The sequence below is a fragment of the Haemorhous mexicanus genome, chromosome 2, assembly GCF_027477595.1.
Source record: "Haemorhous mexicanus isolate bHaeMex1 chromosome 2, bHaeMex1.pri, whole genome shotgun sequence".
NCBI lineage: Eukaryota > Metazoa > Chordata > Aves > Passeriformes > Fringillidae > Haemorhous > Haemorhous mexicanus.
Window position 1 is genome coordinate 108787296 of NC_082342.1, and position 24091 is coordinate 108811386.

General features: G+C 40.1%; 1 protein-coding gene across 3 annotated transcripts; it reads right to left on the bottom strand.

Annotated features, from left to right (window-relative positions):
• Window positions 1–71: 71 nt before the first annotated feature.
• Window positions 72–23478, bottom strand: ACOT9 (acyl-CoA thioesterase 9). 3 transcript variants are annotated; one of them, XM_059839899.1, is made up of 16 exons: window positions 23063–23477; window positions 21564–21655; window positions 19961–19987; window positions 17010–17055; window positions 13255–13425; window positions 13125–13162; window positions 11067–11150; window positions 10380–10483; window positions 9522–9595; window positions 7379–7446; window positions 6301–6412; window positions 5162–5252; window positions 4276–4361; window positions 3411–3498; window positions 3052–3202; window positions 72–2792 (listed from the first exon to the last, which is right to left on the bottom strand). In XM_059839899.1, exons 1-16 carry the CDS (start codon window positions 23074–23076, stop codon window positions 2734–2736), a joined length of 1305 nt encoding a protein of 434 aa, XP_059695882.1. In that variant the 5' UTR covers window positions 23077–23477; the 3' UTR covers window positions 72–2733. The 3 variants fall into 3 exon arrangements, with proteins under 3 accessions (XP_059695882.1, XP_059695883.1, XP_059695884.1); XM_059839900.1 differs by lacking the exon at window positions 19961–19987 and having other exon boundaries at window positions 23063–23478; XM_059839901.1 differs by lacking the exons at window positions 19961–19987; window positions 21564–21655; window positions 23063–23477 and adding an exon at window positions 17502–18072.
• Between the last annotated feature and the right edge of the window lie 613 nt (window positions 23479–24091).

Below are 24091 nucleotides of genomic sequence, written 5' to 3' on the forward strand. Positions count from 1 at the left end.
TCCTTTAGGCTTCTGTGGTAATGGTTAGTCACCTACAGCAGTGACAGGCTGGATAGAAGTTGCAACATGAATTACTATGTTGAAATATTTTAATTCAAAAGTGAGATCAGAGAACAGTTTTCTCACATACACACAAAGGCACAAAGCAGCATGCATACCTTTGAACAAAGATACCAGAGAGGTTGACACCTTGGAGTTACCATCTCAAGGTAAAAAATACATGAGTACATATATATAGCAATAAACAGAAAAGCATGTATCTTTTACATATGTGCATATACACGCACACATTTTCTGTATGGCTGCACATACATTCTGAAGCTACTGTCATTGTGGTATGTGATTAAGTTATCATGAACCTTGAGAACAAGTCAATTCTTCTACACATCTTCATTTGTGGCATTCATTTTCTTCACTGCATCCAGAGGTTCTGATGTCACACTTTCCTCCATACTCTATTACCTCTTCTCTCCAACCCCGTCCCAAAGGCTGAATTTAAAAATTATGATAAATTTATTTTTAAATGCAGCTGAAAAGTCAGTAGAGGATGAATTTGGTATGCCCTTAATTTATATGTGTTATAAAAAAGTGATCCGGATAGGATCACTGGGTCAGTGATAAAAACCTGCAGGTACTCAGGACTAGAACATAGTTCTGAAATAAATAGGAAGGCAGGAAATGAAAGGATCTATTTTTTAACAGTCAACATTGATCCCTGCAACAAGGGGGAAGAAGGTGAGATACAACTTCAGTTCTTTATTTATGTGGTCAGTCTGATAGAGTCAGTTTTAAAAAGGAAAAACCAGAAAATACAATCTCCACAGCATCATAACCATTAAAGATTTTAATGTCATAGAGCTGAGTCAGCACTGGAGTGTAGCTGAAGAGAGAAACTCTATGGAAGGAACCAAGAGTTTACCATCAAAGCAATGCAAGAATCTGTTCTGGATCAGGCCACACCCCTGTACCTACTCTGGAAAGCAATCTAACCTACCCAATGCAGCAGCTGAATCTTAAGAAGGAAAAGCTGATGTGTAACATGCTGATTATTACAATGCTCAATTACAATTCCTCACAGGAATAGCCAAGAGCTGCTAGGGTCATGAATTTCATGTCATCCTAGCACCAAAGGAAACTGCTCCTAATTGTGACTGTCTCAGGCTTTCTTACTCAGAAAGAAAAGCTCAACATGCTACTTAATTTTATCAACATGGTTCAGGCATCTGTGCTGATTGACATAATTACTATTTGCTGCATCCTCTTTTCAAAAGATTTTAAACCTCACAGGGAAGCCAGAATCCATTCTTGTGTATTGTAAAACATCACATTTCTGTTTAACCCCTGAGCCCAACTCCTCTTTGGGTGTCCTGATCAATCTTGATGTGAGAACCAATTTCATGCTTGTGACATACTCACTGCTAAATGCTGTTGCCTCCCATCCACTCAGCTTCCTTATTTCAAGAAATTGGGCTTTATGTGCCAGAAATTGGATATTATTACAACTTTCTCCATTACATCAAAAGCACTTCAGAACAAAGTACTCTCTTCCTGTTACTTATTTGCCACAGTTATGACCACCACGGTGTCCCTTCTGTGTTGGGGAAGTTCTCTGTCCTTCACAGGTAAACTTGCCAATTTTTAGAGCTGTGCAATATTCATACTGCACTTCAGTCCACCAAGGGAACAGATAAATAATCCAGCTGAGGAGACTGTCCTCTAGCTGTACCACCCCTCAGGGGGATAAAGATCCCATCATTCAGCAGCTGACCTGGGAGCTGCTCAACACAGATTCTCAGGACCCCTAACTGCAGCACCAAACATCACCATTACCATTTGGGCAGCATTTTACCTTTTTTGTTCCCAGTCCTTAATAAACAAAAATGTTCTGTTCTACAATGCTATTTCTCAGTCCTACCCAGTCTCACCAACCAGACCTCTAGTCTCCAAGCCATGAGAAATAATTCACTAAGGAACTCACAGTTATATATTAAAACAAACAAAAAATTAGAAGAGGCTGTCAAGGACACAAACAGAATGACAAAAAATACCATCTAGCCACCTATTTTCATTGCAATGAATGTTTCATTCCTCCCAAGGGAACATGAAAACCATTCAGACAGAAGCTGCAATAACCTGGTAAAATCCCCAGTGATGGCAAACACCTGCTTTCCATTGTGCACACACTAGTAACTTCTGCACCTCTACTGCTGCTTAGATGCATGTGTCCTTGTTCAAAAAAGAATTATGACCCTTAACCTAATTTACACAAGAATGGAGGTCAAATTGCTTCACCTGTGTGTATCTACTAATTGCACACCTTTTTCTGACAGAACTTCTATCCCTTATCAGGAAAACTCAAAGGACAGCTACAAAGGGAAAGGCTTCAGATGGTGACAAGACAGCAAAGATTGCAATGAAATCTCTCAAAGTAGATAAAGAGAGTCTGTCCAAAGCCTAAGACTGCATTTTTTCAGCCTCTTTTCCTAGCATTTGCATGTAAAAGACTTCAACGAATTCTAGTAGTAAAGAATAAAAAATCCAAATATATGCAAATACATGATGAGTACTGAAAAGGCAAGTTTTGGTGTGGAGTTTGGGTTTGGTTGACTTGGTTTTGGGTGGTTGTTGGGTTTTGATTTGAGTATTACAAGCACCTGTCCATTAGCCACCTCTAGTGACAGCTCTTGCCAAGACAGCACGCTGGTGCACTGCTGCTGCAGCACCCAGTGCCTGTCAGAGTTCTTTCATGACTGCAGCAAAGTGTCGCTTCCCATCTAAATACAACATGGACTCTGAAATAAAGTGGAGAAAAGAGAGAACCACATTAGTACCTTAGTATCAATACTAGGCAACTACAAATAAACAGACTGGCAAAAGGAAGAAGTAATCTGCATTGTCATCAAAGCATAAAATCTATGTGGTTTGCCATGAAATCCTGTTGAATTATTTAAATGCCAATAGTTCATCTATTAAAATAACCAGTGTTCCAAGAGAAACAAATTAATTGTTTTTTACAGAATTATGATGACAACATATTAATGGGATACTTGCCTCCATATGTCTTAGGTACAACTTGTGGGACCTCATTTTCTGATATAAATGTAAAATGGAAAATATTGGTAGTATGGTGCTCCCTGGTATTTGCATTGTAAACTTCACTGTGTACTCGAATTTGGATGTATTTTTTTTCCGTGTAACAGACCTACACAGTTAAAACAAGAGTTAGAGATTGTAATCATTCACCAGTGCTGAAAACTGTAACAGATTTCATTACACTGTTTAACAAGAAAAGTCACACACTCTCATAACACATTATCATTATCTCATAACACATTGTGCGTTATCAGTGGGTAACACCAGTGATAGCAAAGACAAAATCTGCTCCTTTTCAAAAGGAAATCAACTCCTACCTGTGCAGAAAGCAGTAGTAAAGATCCAACTTCTACTGGCTTCTGAAACATGATATCATCAACAGATACGATAAAGGGTCTGGAACCCCTGAGGAAACAAAAGAGAAATTTCTTCTCAAGAATAAAAGAGATGCTTGCAAAAATTTAAAATATCTACTTGTCAGCATTTTAATGAAGGTTAGTAGAGAATAAATCTCTTTTTAAATAGAGGCTAAAGGAAGTGTAAGGAGTTATGTCATCACTGGAGGATATCTCTCACACCAATGAAGTACACACTTTCTAAGGATACATTACTGCACCATTATTGTATCTTATGACTTACACTTGCTGGACAATCTTTATGCCATCATTGCTCAGGCATAAGTTTTTCAAGCACTGACACAAACCACTTAACTTCATATCAGGCTTTGCATACCCCATTAAACTTACATATGGATCTTTGCTGGGTGATGACTTTAGTCCCACTTCCTAAGCTCAAGCAGTTAACAGAAGAAGTTTAGAACCCACTCCTCTTGTGTACTGAATGCAGAGATGTAATATTTGTTTGTTATAATGAATATGTTATACAGTTAAAAAGTCCATCTCAATTGCTTGATAAGATAAAAGAAAACAGAAAATTGATGTATTTTCTATCTTGACAAGTAATGCTTAAAACCCAAGCTCCAAGGAGCAAGATGCCAATCTCTTTGTAAATATGACAGACACTCCAAGTAAAGCAACACTGCGCACTAATAGTGCACGATTCCACCAGACACCTAAGTTTTTTCAGCTCAGATTGTCATTAGGTTGGTTAGCTTGGGTTCCCAACCTCTGTGTATGAGCAAAATGCTCTGGATTAAATAAATATTGCAGGTCCACAACTCACCCATAGCTGCAAGCAGTTGCCCATCCCAGTTCATATGCCTTTCTCATGAGAAAACCCCCAAAGATCCTATTGAAGATGTTCCGTTCCTGCACAAAGAAACAAATACCAAATTCTTTTCAAAGCCTTGTGCTGTAGTCTGCACTTCAGTTCGCAGTATTTAACAGAAGTCCAAACACCTGAATATATAAAAAGCACTACTGAAATAAGTATGTAAAATTCAAAATGCTCAAGGCAACTTTACTTAATAGGAGCTCATCTGACTAATTTGACAGCATAAGATAACAATTCAAAATTTTATCAGCAACCAAAGGCCAAACTTTTTGCAAACACTTTGTAAAGGAATTTCTTTACACAGAATGAACAGCCTGCTAAGAAAACAAGGTCATTAAAAATCGTCCATTTTGCAGTGGTAATCCAACCAAATAACAAAAAACTGGCAAAAGAAACTAGGCTGTAAATTTCAAGGACTGCAGAAGCCAAACAAAATAATGATTTGATTAATTTTAGGCAAAAATTCATAGTCATAGAATGGTTGGGGTTAGAAGGGATCTTAAAGACATCTAGTTCCAACCTCCCTACCATAAGCACTAGTTCCAACCTCCCTACCATAGGGGACACCTTGCACTAGACCAGGTTGCTCAGAGCCCCACCCAGTCTGGCTCTGAACATTTCCAGAGATGGGGCATCCACAAATTCTCTGGGCAACCTGTTCCAGAGCCCTACCACAATCACAGTAAAAATTTCTTCCTAATACCTGTTCTGAACCTCTCCTCTTTCTGTTTAAAGCCATTACTCCTTGTTCTTTCACTGTGCCCCTGTAAAAATTCTCTCTCAAAGTTAGTTCTTTAAGTAACTTTCTGTAATTCATTACTATTTTTCAAAATACCTCAGGATGGCAAATCTCCAGGCCTTTTAGCTTTGCATCTTCAATCCACACTGAATTGGGTGGTAATTTACGACTCCGGAAACTCACTGTCCTTTGGAAGAGACAACAAACTTTACAGTCCACAGAATTAGCAGAATTCAGCACGGCAAAACAGCAGAAATAGCAAATGCAGAGACATACTTTAAAAACCCACAAAAATATAGAACACCAAAATAAACCCAAAACAGAAATGGTATCACTAAACACTGTTCCAGCTGACCTTGAAGCCTTATCTAAAGCTGTCCTTCGATTTGTTACTGCAATAAACTTATGCTCCTGATCTTCCAAAAACTTCTGCTAATGTGTAAGTTTATGTGAATGAAGAGGCTTGAGAAAGGTACATGAAAGAAAAGATGAATCACAACCACAAAGTGCACACTTTGTCAGAAAAGCCTTTCTCTGTTTTTTAAGTCATAATAGGAAATAAAAGCACACAGTGAGCTAATGGAATAATTCAACATCAAACACGCAGACAGTTTTTGAAGTTTTCAAACCCAGACAGAAGCACAACCACTAATTTTAAGAGAAAGCAGCAGCTCTGCCTTTGGTAAACAGCTTTAAAAATAACAATTGTATTGGCTAATAAGTTAAAGAAATTACAAATTATTGTAAATACAACACTGCACTAATGTAATTAAACATTGTTCTATCACTGTTGGCATCAGATGACTTCACACCAATCTCAAGTACAAGAAAAGCATGCTAACAACTCCCTCAAATAATGTTGTCAGGTACTGTATTTAAAACACATTGCAAGGTTATTTGGTTAAATGGTGACCAGTTCCTGCCCTCACAGTTTTTTTAATTCAATATCATGGCAGAAAACTGATTGTGCAAGTCATGAGTGCAAAACCATTCAATTCTCTTATCTGCTTAAACATTATTAACATTTTTCCTCAAAATTATTCCTAACAGCTTGTTTAGAACAACAGAAGACTGCTCTAAGAGCTGCAGATGTCATATTAAAGTTTATACCTGCATTTCAAATAAACTGCCACAGAATTTAAATGTGCATTTATTCCAGACTACTCTGTTATGAGCGCCCATTCAATTTTCTCTTTCACAAGATGTCAATTCTCCTTCATCCCTCCCCTTCTTGCCTTGGGTCCAGTGTATTAAGGAATAGGTCATGCACAATGTTTCTTTCTTCTGCAGTGGGAGCCATTTTCAGTAAGGAAGCAGTGCTGAATTCAATCCTCTTCAACTTGTTCACTGAATATTAAAAAAAAAAGAAAAACCAAAAAACACCATAGTGTTAATGTTCAAAGAAAAAACAAATAATGGCTCTGAAGATTTTAACCTGAAATCAACCATCTTTCCATTTATTTTTCCTTTTCCCCCATAAGTTAAAAGTTGTAACTTCATGGTGCTATAGATCCAAAGAGAATTTTGGCTCCAAAGAGAATTTTGACTGCAGTGAAATAAAAATAAAGCAGAAGTTCACTAGTACCTCACCAAAGTGATGAAGAACTGCTACATATATTTTATGACACACACACTGTTCCTACAGAAAACTTGAGTACTGCCCTCAAAGTACAGAACATATCTAACAAGAAACTCTACAGAACAATCAGCTTCAGGTTTTGCCAATGGCACGAAATGAAAGTTTATGACAGAACTCATTACCATAGGCTACAGTGATTGAAATTTTAGCTTTAAAAATCTTCTGTCCAGTTTATTCAGTCTTCAGTGTTTTTCTAATTCTCCACTTTAAAACCCCAGCTTGAAACAAATGAGGATGGAGCTACATGCTCCTTCCTCTGCTCTCCCACTTTTTTTTTTCCTTAGTTTCTTTCCAAAAGCAACTTGTGGACCCAGACAGGTGAGGAGCTGTGATGTCCTACAGGCCCACCATGGGGTAATCAGCTGGCCAGAGTATTAGGAGCCCCTATGCTGCACTCAGATCCAAAGCAGGGGGAGCATCCTGCCAAGGGAAAAGTCCAGAGGGTATGCAGAGCACATCAGGAGTGTCTGTCAATTTAGCCAAAGAGCTTCCAAGCATGTGGTAGCAGGCTTTTTAACTCTCTTACTCTACTGACACAAATGAGACAGAACAAAAGTCTGATTTTAAACAGATTAGGAACATTTCTAAGTAGTTAAACTCCTGAACTTTTCTTCCTCCCAGCTGTTAAGTTAACACTGAGGCAGATGTGCATACTACCAGGCAATATGACATACATTCCCCTTGCTTGAAGATTTCTTCCTCCTCAGGGCTCTCAGGAATGAGTGGATTAACAAATGCTGGCCTATGGACAGGAAGTTTTTTTAAGTTACAAATTTTACAAGAATTTGTCCCATAAATACATTGTAAGAGTCTTCCATTTCTGCTTAGATACACAGTACAAGATGAAATTACATACTTCGGGTTATATAATAAAAATAAATATGGCTGCCAACAGAATAGCACATTGGCTTTAACTCTGAAGAGGCAGTTAAGTGATCCAACCACTACCTAGTGCAATCAGGAAAGAGAAAGTGATACATCTATAGTTCTTAAGAAGCTAAAATTGTACTCATAAATTATAATGAAAATTGCTCAAGAATAAAGCTGTTCAGAAACTCAGCAAATGAAACAGGATGACCAAGGATAGTCTAAACCAAAACTTGACCGGTACCATTCCTCCTGGAATAGAAGAAGCACAGTGCTGTACCCAGCAAGTGTTTTTATAATCTACACGCTCCCTTGACAGCCTTATCAACAGCCAAAAGCTGTTTACCACATGTACCACTTATCAAAGATTATGACATGCCTTGAGCACAACATTTCTATGTTTATTCTACTGCACAAATAAGTTTACTTTAACCTAATTATATAACATTTCATTATTCGGACAAGTAAAGACAAACACTTATTTTCAAGAGCTGTTCTTCCCCCATAGTTTCTAATTATTATTTTTTAACTTTCAATATTTATACAAATGCTGAGAACAACATACATATACATACATACACACACACACATAGACCTGCTGAACAATTCACCTCTACCCCCAGCCTTTACTTGGACTGGCAAAAAGAGGCAGAGTGGTGCTTTTTTCTTAGAACAAACTGGTTTGCTAAACCTCTGGATTTTGGGCATCCATCAGCTCCTTCGCCATCACAGAGCTCATTTCCCTTCAGCTCAGCACACATCTACATCAGCTCTCCTGGCCAAGCCCCAAGCTGCTGAGATACAAATTTCCCAAAGCCACACGACACTGTTTCTGTGGAGCTACAGCCAACCTAACATATCCTGTACCTCTCTGAAGGGTTTTGACCTCACATAAACACCCTCCTTATATGGACAGAATGCTTCCAAAACACAGCTGGCCTGTGGCCAGCTAGCTTGTACAACAGCCAAGGAAGTTTGCATCTATCTGCACAAGTCCATATAGGCTTGTCCTCAGTCAATCAGCTACTGTGTAATTACATTAGGTTTGATGTCATTATTTTGAAAAATTAGTCTTTAAAATGGGAACCATAATATAATTTGTTTTCTTAATGTATAGTATATTCACTGGTTCTAGAAAAAATCTGAAGGGAAAAAAACCTAGAAACTACTTCTAATGTTATGAGGACCACATAATTATATCAAGTAAAACCCCTTCATTAAACACCTCTTTGTTAAATACAAGCAATTATTTAAACTAATTAGAAACAGAGAAATGTTTATTCCTTGGGCAGCTATATAGGCAAGAGGTAAGAATTACAGCCAATTTTTCTGATGGTGGAGTCACAAACCTAAAGGGCAACTGAGCAGCCTTTTATTCTAATAGCTAAGGAACTATAGAGAAAGAAAAACCTGAAAAATAACAAAATAAATGTCTGGGGGTTTTAATGTTCTCTGGGAATACTTACCAGTTTCATTTTAGTTACACAAGCAAGTTTTAACCTGAATTATTCTGATTACACCTATTACATGTCTATTAGGGAATTAATTGTATTAATCACTCAAAGACTATTTAACCACTGAAACTCAATCATTAATTCAAACAACTACTAGAATGCAGGTGGGTCAATCATTAATTCAAACAACTACTAGAATGCAGGTGGGTTTCTGGCAGACTCATTCACTTCTATGTGCATTGAGACCAGTCACACACACAGAAAATCTGTTTTAAAAAAAGGGTCAGATCCCAAGACTACCAGCAATTCCTGGTATCATGACTGCTAAAGTCTGAAGTTTGTCACAGTAAAGTTAACCCTTGGCAGCAGAAAGCATCAACTATGTGGTTTATTTACTTCCTACATTATATGGCCTCTACACACACCGAGCAAGTTGCCATGTTTGCCATTTTCAGCACACCACAAGTCAGGAAAGTTTTCCTGTCCTACAAATTACCGTTTATTCTCTGGGTCCCGGGCCACCATGACAAAGGTTGCATCTAACACAGGTCTGTAATCACGATCATGTAGCTAAAAGAGACAGGGAAAAATACATTACTGAACTCTAAAATTGGAAATGTGCTTAGCAAGCTATTTAGTTGACATAAACTATTAAATCATACTGTTAATTCTGCTTACTTTCACATTCTATCATTCCTTCCAACACCTCTCACAATTGGTCAAAGATAATGAAAAATTAAAACTTTCATTTCAGGAATTCTGCAATGTAAACATTTACCAGGGAATGCTTATTAAAAACTTTGAGCAGGGAGAAGAGGAAATCAACACAGACATTGTAAAAGGACCCAATTAACCTTAACGCTGAGAAATGCCATAGCTTTTTTTTATATATACGACTGATTGCCAGTAATGCCAGCACTGTAAGGAGTTCAGAACAAAAAGGTGCAACATTAGCTTCTACATCAGAGACTTTACTTAAGGAAAACAACTGAATTTAAAAAATGTACCTGTTTACCTGAATTATCATAGAATCACAGAATTATTTGGGTTTGAAGGAACCTTAAAGACCAATCCCCCTGCCATGGGCAGGGACACCTTCCAAGATCAGATGGCTCAAAGCCTCATCCAACCCAGCCTTGAACACTTCAACGTATGGGGCACCTCTACTTCTCTGGGCAACCTGTTCCAGTACCTCACTGTCCTCACAGTAAATAATTTCTTCCCATTATCTCATCTAAACCCATTCTCTCAGTCTGAAGCCATCCCCCCTTGTCCTGTCACTAGATGCTCTTGTAAATTCCCCCTGACACATCTCATGCCTGTTGTAAGATGGAGAGAAGTCACAGGAACTAACCTGCAGCATGTGCATCCTCACTTCCATGGAGGTCTTCCCAACCCAAGAAACACTGCCTGTGAATTTGATGTCACAGTCTGGATGTATAATCTTCTGGCACAAATCTACAAGACAAACATTAGGGGTTACTGGAGACAGATCACTCACAACTAATACTAAACAGGCCAGATTTCCTAGGACCTTTATATGATCTGAAAGTGGCAACAAACACAAAGACAACCCAGGAAAGACAGTTGTTGCAAGGGACCACACTGCTTGTCTGCAGTTTCTGCCTCTGCAGACTTTTGAAGCCAGAAAAGGAGTAGGAAGCAGGCACAGAGGTGGACAGCAGCCCAAGGGAGTGTTCAGCAGAACAGGCAACACAAGCAGAGTCCAACTCCCCATAACAAACACTGTTGAATAATGAAGCCAAGAATCTGCACACCAAAATAAAACTAAACACAAAAGTGCAGGAACCATGTAAGTTGCATTTTGAAGGGAAATGACATGAAATGCTAAAAAGCATCTACAGAAGCCGCTTCCCACCTCTTGTCAACAAAAGCCAGAAAACTTCAAAGCTAAAACAAGATGAAGCAAACTAAACAGGAATGAAAAAGGTATCCTCAATAGCAACCATGGGAAGGCAGTAGCTGATGAAAGAGTAAGACAAGCAGATGAAACCATTTTATTTACTAAATTGCCACTTACTGATTTTATCCACCAGAGCTGTAACTATGGATAAAGGTGACCTTTGCTGCATTTCCTGCTTGGTGTGAGTGTAGCAAATAAGAACTGTGAAGAGATCAAAAATGGAGCCAGCTCTTAAAAAAAAACCTGAGTGGAGCAGATCAAAGTCATCTTTGTAAAGCATAAGAGGTACCTGGAAAACACAAACTAAAGTATTCTACTATAGGAGACCAGAGCTTCCACATCTTCATGTATGTAACACATGGGATTGCTATTAAAAAAACAGCAGCAGCTATCACAGTTTTATGCATATTTACTTACTACAAAGATAAATTTAACTAAGCATTTTAAACCAGCTCATCACTTGACTTCCAATCCCACACAATCTCTTTGCTCTACCTCTGCAGCTCCCTGTCTCAGACTCTTCCTAGCTTCTATTTTGATTTCATGAAGGCTGTCCAAGGATACATGCTATCTGAGGACTTTTTAAATACCGATTCTTTTAAAGAGGTGGAGATTAAATAAACTGTGCCTTACAGGCACAAAACCATAGTCAGAGGTATTTATCACACTACAATTACTACTAGCCAAACCACTCTTTAAACTAATTAGCTGTTCATAAGAGCACATCCAAGTAAACCGACTCCTTGGAGTAATTCAAGGCTGCAAAGACATAGCTTTTTCCTAGTGTTCATGTAATTTTCACTCAATACAGATCTTCATTATCAAAAGTACCTGTCTTGTACTTAGTGAGATAAGAGAGAAGGAATCCCCATACGTACCATACACTTCAGAGTTGGACTTAATGATCCTTGTGGGGCCCTCCCAAACCAGAATATTCTGTGATCTGCGATCTGGAAGATCTCTATCCTTCCAAGTAATCTAAGATTTTTTTTCCCTATGTTTACTGAAGTCACAATTCTAAAACCTGTTAAGCCTATCAACTTGTTGTATCAATATGACCGCCCTGAATATTGTTTAACTGGGACAGAATCTTGATTAACTCAAAACAATACATCCCAAAAATAATACATTCCCAGTGGAACTGATTGAAGCCCAGTATGACTACAAACAAAGTAAAGACATTCTGTGCTGTCACAGGAAAAAAAATTAGATCTTCACAAATTTATGGGAAAATTAAACAAGGCACAGAATGAAAAACAGGCTCATCTCATCGAACAATACAAGGTAACCAACAGTTTGAAGTCTCCTTTACTAACTCAGGACAGATACTGAAACCAGTATCTTCCACCTCCCAGGAAGGAATATCAGTCATGCACCTATTTCCTCTATCCTCAATACAGATGCATTTTTTCATTCATTTCTTTCTCTGCCTTCCTCAATTTTGTCCATCTGGACTCTCAGAAAGAACAGAAAAAAGATGTTCTATTCACAACTTCCCCTTAATAAGTACTTAATTCTTTGTCTAAAACCTCCATCAAAATGTTCCCAACCAGCTATGGAACTAGGATGAAGGAGGAAGTCACCCGGTGATATTTTAAGAAAAAGTATCTCGGGAAAAAAAAAAAAAGAATGCTAACTCATTAAATAACTGAGTTGGTTTTACCCTTAACAACAATTTGCAGAACCCAAGAACATACACCAATTGTTTTTAATTTATTCTCAATGGATACATTACATTCTTTCCAGATTATACTCTCTTCTCCTCAAAAGGAATATAAAGATATTTGCATGTCATTAACTGTTGGTGTTTGTGGCAATTTTGGTTGAGATTTTTTTTACAATTTAAAAAATCATAAGTTTTCATTTTCAATAGGCACTCTGCAAATTTTCTCTGAGTTCACACTGAAAATGCAAATTCAAAACTTAGGATCACTTTTCAGTAAATTATTTTTGTAGCTGGTTCTTTAAAAATCTGACAGAGGCAGGAAACCAAACAGCCATCTGTTCTTTATCATACTTCCTTCGCTTTCAGTACTTGTGTCTTCTTTTTTTCCTTCCCTTCTGAGATGACAGAATTATGGGTTTCCCTCCAAGTTCCTACTGTGTCACACCAACCAGTGCTCAGCAGTAATCAAACTCACTTTATGCAGCCTTTACAAGGGCATAGGCACATACCTCCTAAACTGTCAAGATCTTCAAGTATCCTTCCAAACCTGCAATATAGGAGGTTGACAGTTAAATACTTACATACATGGCAAACAGAAGTTAACAGTTTCCTGTAGGTGTAACATGGTTGCTTTGTTACCTCACGCTGTTGTGTACATTCAGGTATTTTTCTCTTATTTCAGGCTGACTTCCTAGAGGTAGAATAACTTCCAAGTAGCTATCCTTCATTCTCCTAGGAGGGAGATCTTCCTGCCGTTTTGCCAGTAAAGTATGGAGAGCTTTTCTTTCTTGCATTGCTTGCACATGATCCCTGGTAAGAAAAAAAACTTTATTCTGAAGTACAACAAGAGAACTGAAACCCTAACTAAAAGATGTCACATCAATGACTATTGAAATTAAAACCAAAAAGTAGTAGATATAGCAAGACACAGTGAGTGTGCCTTGAAAAGAAAGTGAAATGCACAAAATGAGAGATGTTAAGCAAGACTACTACAGAAATCTTTTAAATTGTTTGTGTACAAGTGGCAAGCACATACTTCACACTAATGAGATGAACAAAATGCATCTAATTCTGAATGCTACCAAAATCATCCCCCTTGAAAAGAACAGATCACACATAATTTAACCCATGAGGTTTTGTGCATATTCATGTCTTCCAGAGCTACAAAACCACACATCTTCCACACCTGCCAATTTTAAAGGACTGACCTTCAACTTACAATCTCTCCCAAGAAGTAAGGTAGATGCACAGTGTTGGCTAGCACTAATGACAAGTGAACTAATCTGCTAAGACTTGCCATCATCCACAGGTGAGTTCAGTTCTAAAAACTGATCCTTTGCAGCATCGTTCTAAGAGCAAGCTAAAAAATCAAAGAAAATGAACCTGCTTTTCTTTCTCTCTTCCTACATAGACATCTTAAAATTGTAGAAAGTTACAGAAAGAAACAACACAGAAAAGGGAGAACAATTCCTTCAGAGTTGCTTTTCCAGCACCACCAAGTCAGAGGGGCTGCAACTCTCACAATGGAGAAGGGGCCAGCTTACTGCCACTTCTTTCCAATCTACCACTTTGATTCCTTGCACAGGTATCTACAAGATGTAACAGTCTTGCCCAACATGCTCTCTAACCTGTTCCAAAGTTCCCTCCCCTTAAAAGTGCAACCTGACTGAATAAAGCAAGTATTTCATAACATCTAGAATCAATACCCACCTATTAAAAACCTAAGGGTTAAACATGCAATAGTTCTGGTATAAAGCCAAGCAGTAAGCAAAAATATGGATCCATTTCATGGAGCAAGAATATGCATAAAACACGAAGCAACCAAACTTAATGGTAAATTTCTGGATGCTTGCCATTCCTTCAAGTTGTGTTTGCTGCATTGCTGAGATTTCAGTAACATTGTGTTTAACAAAACAAATTTTAAAAAAACAAGAAGAAATAAAGAAAACAACAGAAAACCTTTTCACCAAAAAGAAATTTTGTCTCAAGTTTTGACTTTGGATGAATTCTGGGCATTAGCCACTTAATACGAAGGCTTACTTGGCTGAGTATTACTTCAGAAAGTCAAGCTTCAACATATATATGTAACCTCTTTTCTGTTTAATAAGCTTCAGGGAAATGCAAATAATCCATGATCAAAGAGAATGAAAGTCAAGCAGAAAACTTCAGTTAGTTTCATTTGTTTGTTTGTTTTAAACATGAGATGTGGTTTACCTCATCTGGGAAACATGATTACCATGCAGTTTACAGGAAACAGAAAGATAACAGCCTCCTGCAGAGGGTTACTGTTTAAAGTTATGCCACTAAACAGATATGGAATATTACTGGGTGACTAAAGAAAGATGCAAGGTTCAAGATTATGCATCTTAATACTTTTTAAGAAAGTTTTTTCCAAGTTCTTTCAGTGAAAGGCTTAAAAGAAATTAATCAGAAAGTAAATCAGAAATTCGTCTACAAACATAAAGAAACCTAACAATAAAATTTTAACTATATTCTGTTTTCACCAGCTCCATCCTGGCTCCTCTGAGGTTAGCAGCAGAATTCTTCTTGACTTCCACTTCAGAGTGTGTTCTTCAATATGCAGAAGTATTAGGCTCAATGCAGTAACATTTTTCAACAGACAAATACGGTTACACACTGCAGTACTAATCATACAGTAACAATAATTCATCTTAATCTTAACTAGCACCTCCCCTAAACATTCTGAGGAATGTTTATATATTTCTGAAATAGCCACAACTCCATCTAGACTATATTTAACAATGAACAGATTAATAGTTTTGACTACAAGTACAAAAGCAGAATGAACACATAAGCAAGATATTTCTTTTTCATAACAAATACAAAAGGTCACTGGCCCTTACAAGAGAAATCACAAACCAAAGTCTCCTTTTAGTAAAATCAATGGTTAAAGATGTTCCTCCAATATGCATTCCTCCTCTCTCCCAGCATTCCAGATACGTGTACATCAGTCCTTCCCCAGCTCCCTTTTCAAGACCCCTATCAAGCTGTTCCTCAGATTTGTCCTCTTTAGTCATTCTGTGGTCTAACTCAGTAAAATCCCCAGCTGTTCAGTATCCACATGTATCAACTCTTTGTCACTCTATTTTTAAAGTGGGCTCTCACAGGCTATCCATGTCCACCAAAACTCTCTGTATTTAACCTGTCATTCTCAAGCACTCCCATCTGTGGTCTCCCTAGCTTCACTTCTTCACGGTAGCAAAAGGATTCATTAATCTGCAAACCATTTCTACTGTATTTTGTACAGCACGAGAGAAGTATCTGTCTAAGAACCACTGCTGTTGTGATCCTGGCCTCAGACTACTCTCCCTCCAGGATGGGAACAGCAGGGAAAAAGAACAGATGGAAGATCAGACTTGACCAGAGCCCTCTAAAATCTTGACTTTTGAATGCATTTCCATATGGCATGATTCTTCCTCAGCCATTCAGAGATGTGGGAAAGGCTTTTTCATAAACAATTTCTAGAGACCTTCCGAGCTGGCTTGATGAAAAGTTCAAGCCCCCTCATACTTAGATACTACTCTTACTAAGCAAAAATCAGGTTCCCAGATTCAAGCATTCTTGTTAGAATGACTGAAGCTGTGTTTAGATAAACTGAGTCAAAAGGCCTGGACACATCAGACACTTCACCCAGGCACACCTCTCTTCGTTTCCCTATCACCGCACAAAGTGGGAAAAAAGAGCTCAGCAAACACAGCCAAAATTAACAAAAAACATGGGACCAAAAAAACTGCAATGTGTAATTCCTCCAGACTGCTAAATTCACTTTTCCAGACTGTAACAGCAGAGGGTTACAGTCAACTCTGGCTTATTCAATGTAATGGAGGGGGAGGAAAGCCAAACCAGCAATTATTTAAAGTATATGTAAATTAATCAAAAATTAAGTTAGGGCAGACAAAGGAAATGCTCAAGATGCTCCTGATTAAGGAGACCTGGATCCAAGGCTGACAATTTTCCAAAGAGACACAGGTGCCATTCAGAATGCAGCCTGGTACACAGTGAACAAGCTCAGCTACCTCTGAATCCAGTGCAGGAGAAATCCACCACGTAGGCAATCCACCTAGAGATAACTCAGGAGGTAACAGCAACACAGCATTGACAGCCAGACTCTACAGCTCCTAACTCCCGCTGGATTTAAAGCTAGTAGGACAATCTTGTAAGGGCCAAGATCAGATATTTTGTTTCTACCAGAAAAATCTTAGAAATTTGTGATCCACAAAGTATCAATTCAGAAGCTTTGTTTCAATTACCTTTTAATGGGATCTTTTACTTCCCCTGACAACAAGCTAACTATTGCAAACTTCCACTACCACAAACCTGAGCCCCACCTTGGTTTCACAAATGAAGTAAAATATATGTAATGCACACGGTACCTCCAGTTGGTAGATGCTCCCACTATATCCCTCAATTTGCTCCGCACTGGAAAAAAAAGAAATCAAAGCAAATCAAGCTTAGTTCTGCAATTGACAAACATGAGATTGCCTGGTGTTAAAGGCACAATCCTCATCCCAGAACAGGAAAATTAAGCAAATTCATGCAAAAAGCAGCCCAGAAATGAAAGTTTGGCCAAATTCACTGCTGCTGTTAGCAGGCATATCACAGTAATGGGCTGAGTAACATGATGCCATAGCTTATTGCATATAGTCAACAAAGAGTGTTTGTTAGTGCAATCAGTCACCTCCAGTGCTAATTAACAGCTGAAAGACAGCATGGATCAATATTAGATTGGGGAATTTTGATGTGAAAATATTAAGCCTAAACACAAACTATGGAGATAACACAAATCAGAAAGTCATATAAGAACATAAAAGGGAAGAGTGCAGCTGGGAAAGAGAATGAGGAGAATACCAATTAAATAATCCCACCTACAAAGGCAGGCAGTATCAGCAGACTGGTTCTTGCCAGCAAGGTTTCATAGCCCAGATTTTTAGCAGTCTGAAAGAACACAGTGTTAAGACACTGAAGACAGGCCTGCACAATTTATTCTGGCCCTGTTTGCACTCTCAGAGTTAACAGTAGTTCTGCACAAGTTTTTCCTAAATGTCAAGAATAATGTAATAAGCATCTTCTCTACTCTTTCTCAGATGAGATTATTAAGTGTGTTAAGGTCCCATCAAATTTACCAAACTACTCCATGGCTGGTGAATGTTGGCTATTTGGAAACATCTGAAAACAAGCAGCAACAATTCCCAAGCTCAGAAGAGAAGCTGAGAATTGTATAGAAGAGATCCCTTGCTTATATACAAAGATCTTTTATACCAGGAGGTTCAAATGTTAGGGACACCTCAAGGAAGAGCAACCAAAAAATATCCAGAATTTTATGGTGAAATTGAAAGAGGCTGCTGGTGAGTCACAAGCTGATTCTTCATCAGGCTTGGCATTTTTCAAACTAAATGCCTGATCAGAGTATCCACAGTGATCAGCAAGCTGGCCTATAAACCCTGGAAGAGCCCAGCTGAATTCCTAAGATTTAAATCTCATTCCACTCTCTCAGCCAGATCCACTCAGCTCTGCTCCCCTCCTCCTCAGTCACTTCAGCTTCTGCCCAAGTCCCCCCACACCACCACTACTGCTACACCCCAAAGCTCCCCTTCCCTGCTCCTTCCTCTGCAGCACCCTCAGCCCCTGTCCCTAAACTCCCAGCCTGTTTCTGCTCTGCCTGCCTCCTAGAGAAGCACCAGCCTGTGAGGCAGGCAAGGGAATGACTGCAGCCAGCACAAGGATCCAGTGACTCACCAACAGCCAGCAAACACCAGTGTTCATGTCTGACCTCAGCACCAGCTCTGGCACCCTGACAAATCTCTGATTTGGAAGCCAATTTTCACAAAATTTGGGGAAATATGTTTATCTTTGAGACTAGTGGGTGATCTATTTTGGCTGACATCAACAAAAGGTTCTGGAAGATAAGGAAGACAAGAAGATAGGCAGACAAAGAAAAAATTAGATTGCTTAGGCCTCATTTCTTTACAAAATAAGGCTAAAAACATGTTTTGAAATTAGAAGACTTCTACTACTATTTCTAATAACAAAAAAAAAAAAAAAAAGAAGGAAAGAACCTGATTGAAAATCTTGAGAGTTGATTCCTTTTGGAAACAGGGAAGGTCTGATTCCTTTTTCCCTAAGCAGCAGTAGGCTTGCTTACAGAATAGGTATTACTTTCTTGTTACTCATACCCCACCTGTGAAGCTGCCATAGCATGCATTTGATTAATACAGTGTTAGCAGAAACACTGTTACAGCTCCTAGAACACAAAACCTCAATTTTTCAACAGTGTCCAGACTGTGCTGGGATGAACAGGGAATAAACAGCACTTTCTCTTTGTTTAAACTAAATTCATCTTCCTTTTCATCTCTAAAGAGGTAAAAAGCTCTGAAAAAAAATCTGGGGTCCAAACCGCAAAAATTTGTATAAGCTGTTAGTCCCATTTAATAATCTGATTTCAGTTTTAGGTATAAAAATATTTTCCAGGCTGAGAACATTGAAATGCTTATCTTGACAAAGGGACAAAGTGTAAAGAGTTTCTAAATGTTGTTAAGCCAAATCAAGTCCATTGTACACTTCATAAGTACATGGTTTTTAACTTTTTCCTTTTTTTCTCCTGGGAAGACTATCCTGATCTTCCAGATATTAGAAACTTAAGTAAGTAACCACAGAAATTTAAGTAAGAAAATTAAGCACAAAAATCTATAAGCTATTTCTTTTATTATCTAGCATATGTCGTAAGCGTGCAAAACAGTTGCAGCAAATGGGACCTCTCCATCATGCTCACATAGCATATTGCACAGTATCACCTAAACTGGCATCAGTGGATCATCAGCGCCACAGCAGCAGGGTCTGAGTTTATTTACAGTGTGCTGTGGAAAAGGACACGAGGAGGGCAGCTGGACAAGACCACTGCATCCATCTCTACCAGTGAGATCCATGCCCCTCGTGCTGATGCCTCCCCAGCTGCATCCAGGTTCAGGAAGACCACCAGCTTTGGTACAGAGCTTTCTCTGGACTTAGGTGTAGGATGCAGATTCAAATGTCTAAAATGAAGCCAAGTACTGCAGGAGCAGCTGCTGTGAGAGATTTTGTATCCCACAAGCCTCTTAGAAACGTTTTATCCAGCACCGTAGACAGAGTGTGCTGACAGAGATTTAGTGCAACACCGCCACAATTAAGACCAGGGCCATTCACCAAAGGCAAAGGGACTTAAAGCAAGGCAACAGGGAAGAATAACAGCACCTCATTTTTCATCAATGCTAAAGTAAGGAAAAACAGTAGCTGAGTAAGTTTAGTGTTATAGCAAATATTTTAATATGTACAAATTACCACAACACACCATTATTCACATGAATGGGTGAGTGTCCTGCGGAGTACAAAACACAGATTAGATTAACAATGAAAAGAAACAATGCAATTTACATCTACTAAGGAGTTACCTGATTATTCTACCTGCTTCAGTTCTGTTTAGGCAGGTGTTCCTGAATTTTAGTAACTGCAGGCAATCTATCATTGCCTGATTTACAGTCAGTGTCCTTTTGTTTTCAACTCAATTTGTCCTTTCCTTTCAAGTCAGCTTTCCAGTTCCCTGTCCACTGACTCTGTGTGGTACCTGCTTGCAGTGTAATCCCAAATAGTTCTTCAAACCCAGGGCTACCAGGTACTGTTGACAAACAGTGTTAACTTTGGAAAGACTATCTGTAGCATTTTGCAGGAAGTGGGATGAGAGTTTTTTCAGAGGAAAATTCCCAAGTCCTGCTTTGTGTAGCCTTTGGGAGAGTCATGGAAGAAGTGAGGGCATTCACAATGGGAACCCAAAATTGTGAAAAGGAAGCATGTGAGAAACTAGCAAGGAAAAGTATTTGGTGTTTTGCGAAAGCATGGATACCAAATTGAAGGGACAGTTTAAATAACACTAAAATAGTTTACATATCAGCAAAACTTCGAATTTGAACAATTTTGAAACAGAATCTCAAATGTTTACAGTTATTGTAGTCCACAAAATATTAGTACCCCTTGGAGTACCAGGATGACCTCACTGTTCCACTGTTTTTACTGGCCTTCTAGATGGCATCATTACCACATATTCAAATAAACACTCAGGGCAAGTTGCAAGTATGCAACATCATGTATCCTTGCTTCACTCCTTTAACCTCCTAAATTGCCATTTATTAACAACAATGAAAATAAGTTCTCTAACAAAAAATAACCCTCATTTTCTCTTTTATTGGAAAACCAGTAACTGCTGGTGTCTTCTGTTTAGAAAACAAAGAAAAAAAGACGATCTCAGAAATAAGCAGAACTCCATGAAGGAATTACTTGTACCTGGCTCCAGCCTTTTTCCTCCTGTCCTTTTCAAAGTATAAGGGACTAGAATGCAAGAAAACCTTTTTAAAAGCTTCTGAAACAGGAGCATTATGGTTTATTCCTATTAGAGCACTGAAACAACCTTTCAACACAAAGCTCTATTGACAAGAGCAATTTCACGAGGCAATGCTGCTGATCCGATTAAAAGATTTCTACAAGTTTGTGAAATTGACAGGATTGACAGATTAAAAGTTCTGTACAGCATTATTTCCACTCAATTCCCCATTTCTTGGCCATTCTCTCCAGTCTCATTGTACCTATCTGAACTACATGGACTTTCTATCAAGACCCAAGCTGAGCAGCAGTTTTTCTGCCAGAAAAGAACCAGGCTCTGCCAAGGCTGAAGAACCAGAGGAGCCTCTAAATCTGCAGTTTCAATGATTATGGATATTTGTCCCATTCACCTCCAAACACACAGTGATATTCTGCTGCTTCCAGAACACTACTACTATGAGCTAACAGAAAAGGGCACGTTCATTATCCAAACCATACTAATACATGAAGGGACACCACCTGAAAAAATAAACTCCTCAGTAACATCATTAAATCTTCCAGAGCACAACCATTTACCTTACCTTCAGACATGTCAAGAAGCCCTGGGGAGGCACTGGTCCCCGAGGTGAGTGTCCTAGCCAGAAGAGAAGGAAGCTTCCTCATGATGCACAACCTATAGGCAGAGCAGAAGAATTTAGTGTCATTAAAAATAATCCCATGAAAATAATTTAGGATTTAATTTTAGAATTATTCTGGTGACTTCAGAAACACCAAGGACTGGTGTTTCTGCTTGATTTCTAGAACTAGATAATATCAGTGCAACAGTTCTAAGACAGTTGAAATTCCAACTGACCCCTTTTGTTATCCAAAAACAAGAAAGAAAAATGCTTCACTGGCAGTAATTGTTCTCTTCACTGACTATTCAGATTCCCTGAGACAACCAACTTGGACTGAATACCAGCATGTACCCTATAGCATCTTAACAGAGATGGAGTCCATGTGCCTCCAGGAAATCATCCATGACCCTAACCATACACTTCTCCTGCACTTGGCTGGTGTGCATAGCAGTGGAAGGAGGAATACATCAAAAAGGATTTCACAAGGTCTCACAAGCAGTCCCATTCAGCTAAGCCTGGTTTTCTCCTCCATGGCTTAGTGCTGCAGCAACTCAAAAAAGCCTGAAGTGCAGGATATAAACCTCTTAGCCATTAAGCAAGAAGGAACAACCATGAAACCCTTCAGAGAATGTAATCCACCCACAATTCACTAAGTGTTCTACAAGGTAACCAGCCAGCACTACTCCTCTAGGCAAGCATAACTGTGGTAACACAAAAACACACGGAGGGTGTGTGAACCCCCTTGTAGTTCACAGCATCATCCTGACAAGGAATATGGATTGCTGGTCCTTTAATCTTCTTCCTTTGGGACTGAGGTTCCACCTCAAAAAACGAAAGGTGGCAGGTCCTTAGGCACCAACAGAAAAGCAAGGCCATTTTCACATCTCTCTCTGTCCCCTTCATGTATACCTACACTATCTACACATATGTATCATGTACACACAAGCCTTCAGTGTCTGCAGATACTCATGGAGGACTTAAAAGAGTAAACGGCAACACAAACACACACACACCAAAAAAAAAAAAAAACCAAAAAAACAAACAAACAAAAAAAATCTGAAGGCAGCGGAGTCCCGTATGCACAGGAATGACGTGAATGGCAATGGTGAAACACCTCTGTGAGTGCTGCAGCCCCTGGGCTCGGTGTGTCACGGCACGTTCAGCAAACACGTTCCCGGTACAGCCGCAGCCCGCAGGGCCCCCTCACGCCCGGTGCTCCAGCCCGGCCCAGGCGCCGCGCCCGAGGCCGCGCTGCCCGCGGCGCTGCTCAAGTTTCGGGGTGCCCCGCCCTGGCCGCGCCCCGAGCCCCTCATGGCGGAGCGTGGCGCGGCCGCGGGGTGAGGGTCGAGGCACGGCCTCCCTGCCCAGGCCCCGGCCCCGGCCCCGGCCCGGGCCCGCCGGGGGCACCATCTCCCCCGGCCGCCATTCCCCACCCGCGCCAGAGGACGCGCGGGCCGCCTTACCGGGTGGGCAGCATGGTGCTCGCCGGGGCTGTCACCGCGGGGCTGCGCCTGCCTCAGCCACAAGGTCCTCCCGCACCGGCGACTCGCGGCTCGCCGCGCGCAGAAAGGGCTCAGGGCCGGCCGCAGCTGGAAGCCCTCGCTCCAACGGGGATCCCCGGGCGGCACCGCCCGGCCCCGGCCTGCCCCGTGTCCCTGTGGCAGCGCGGCCGCTCCCCGGGGCGGAGGTGGGGGCCGGACACCGTTAGTCGTCGGGCGGGCCCGGCAGAGCGGGCGGGCCCTGCCGGGACTTGCTCTTAATAAACATCGTTATTTTTTTCTTTTTAATGCTCCATTTTTTCACTGCGCCGTGAGGAAGACGGGCTGGCGGCGCTCAGCTGAGCGCTGTGCCCGGAGCCTGAGGCGGCCCGTCACACGGCCATGGGGAACACGGCCTCCTGCCCCGGCCCGTCACTTGGTGGCACTGCTAGGGAAGGTAACTGAGAGCCTCTGAATTTTCTAAGGAGAAGAGGCTTGAAATCTTGCAGAGTGACGTTATCAATTCCCTGATGCAATTCCCTGAAAGGAGGGTGTAGCCAGGTGGGGGTCAGCCTCTTCTCCTAGGCAACCAGAGACAGGACGAGAGGACATAGTCTTACCCTGCGCCAGGGGAGATTTAGGCTAGACATTAGGTAAAGCAATTTCTTCACGGAAAGGGTGTTTAGACTTTGGAATGGATTGCCCAGGGAGGTTGCTGGAGTCACCGTCCCTAGAAGTGTTTAAGAAAAAAACTGGGTGTGGTACTCTACTCAGGGCCGTGATCTGGTTGGCAAGTTCGTGTGCGGTCATTGGTTGGACTTGATGATCTCAGGTCTTTTCCAACCTAAGTGATTTTGTGAAAATAGAGCTGTGTTAAATAAACTGTGTGCTTTGCACAGGCAAATAATCAACAAGTTCAATTAATCTTTTTTTTTTTATTCCTGGGAGCTAGAGAAACTTAAGAGCAGCGATGACACGGGGCCTGCACTGGGGTGTGTGGCAGAGGGGCAGCCC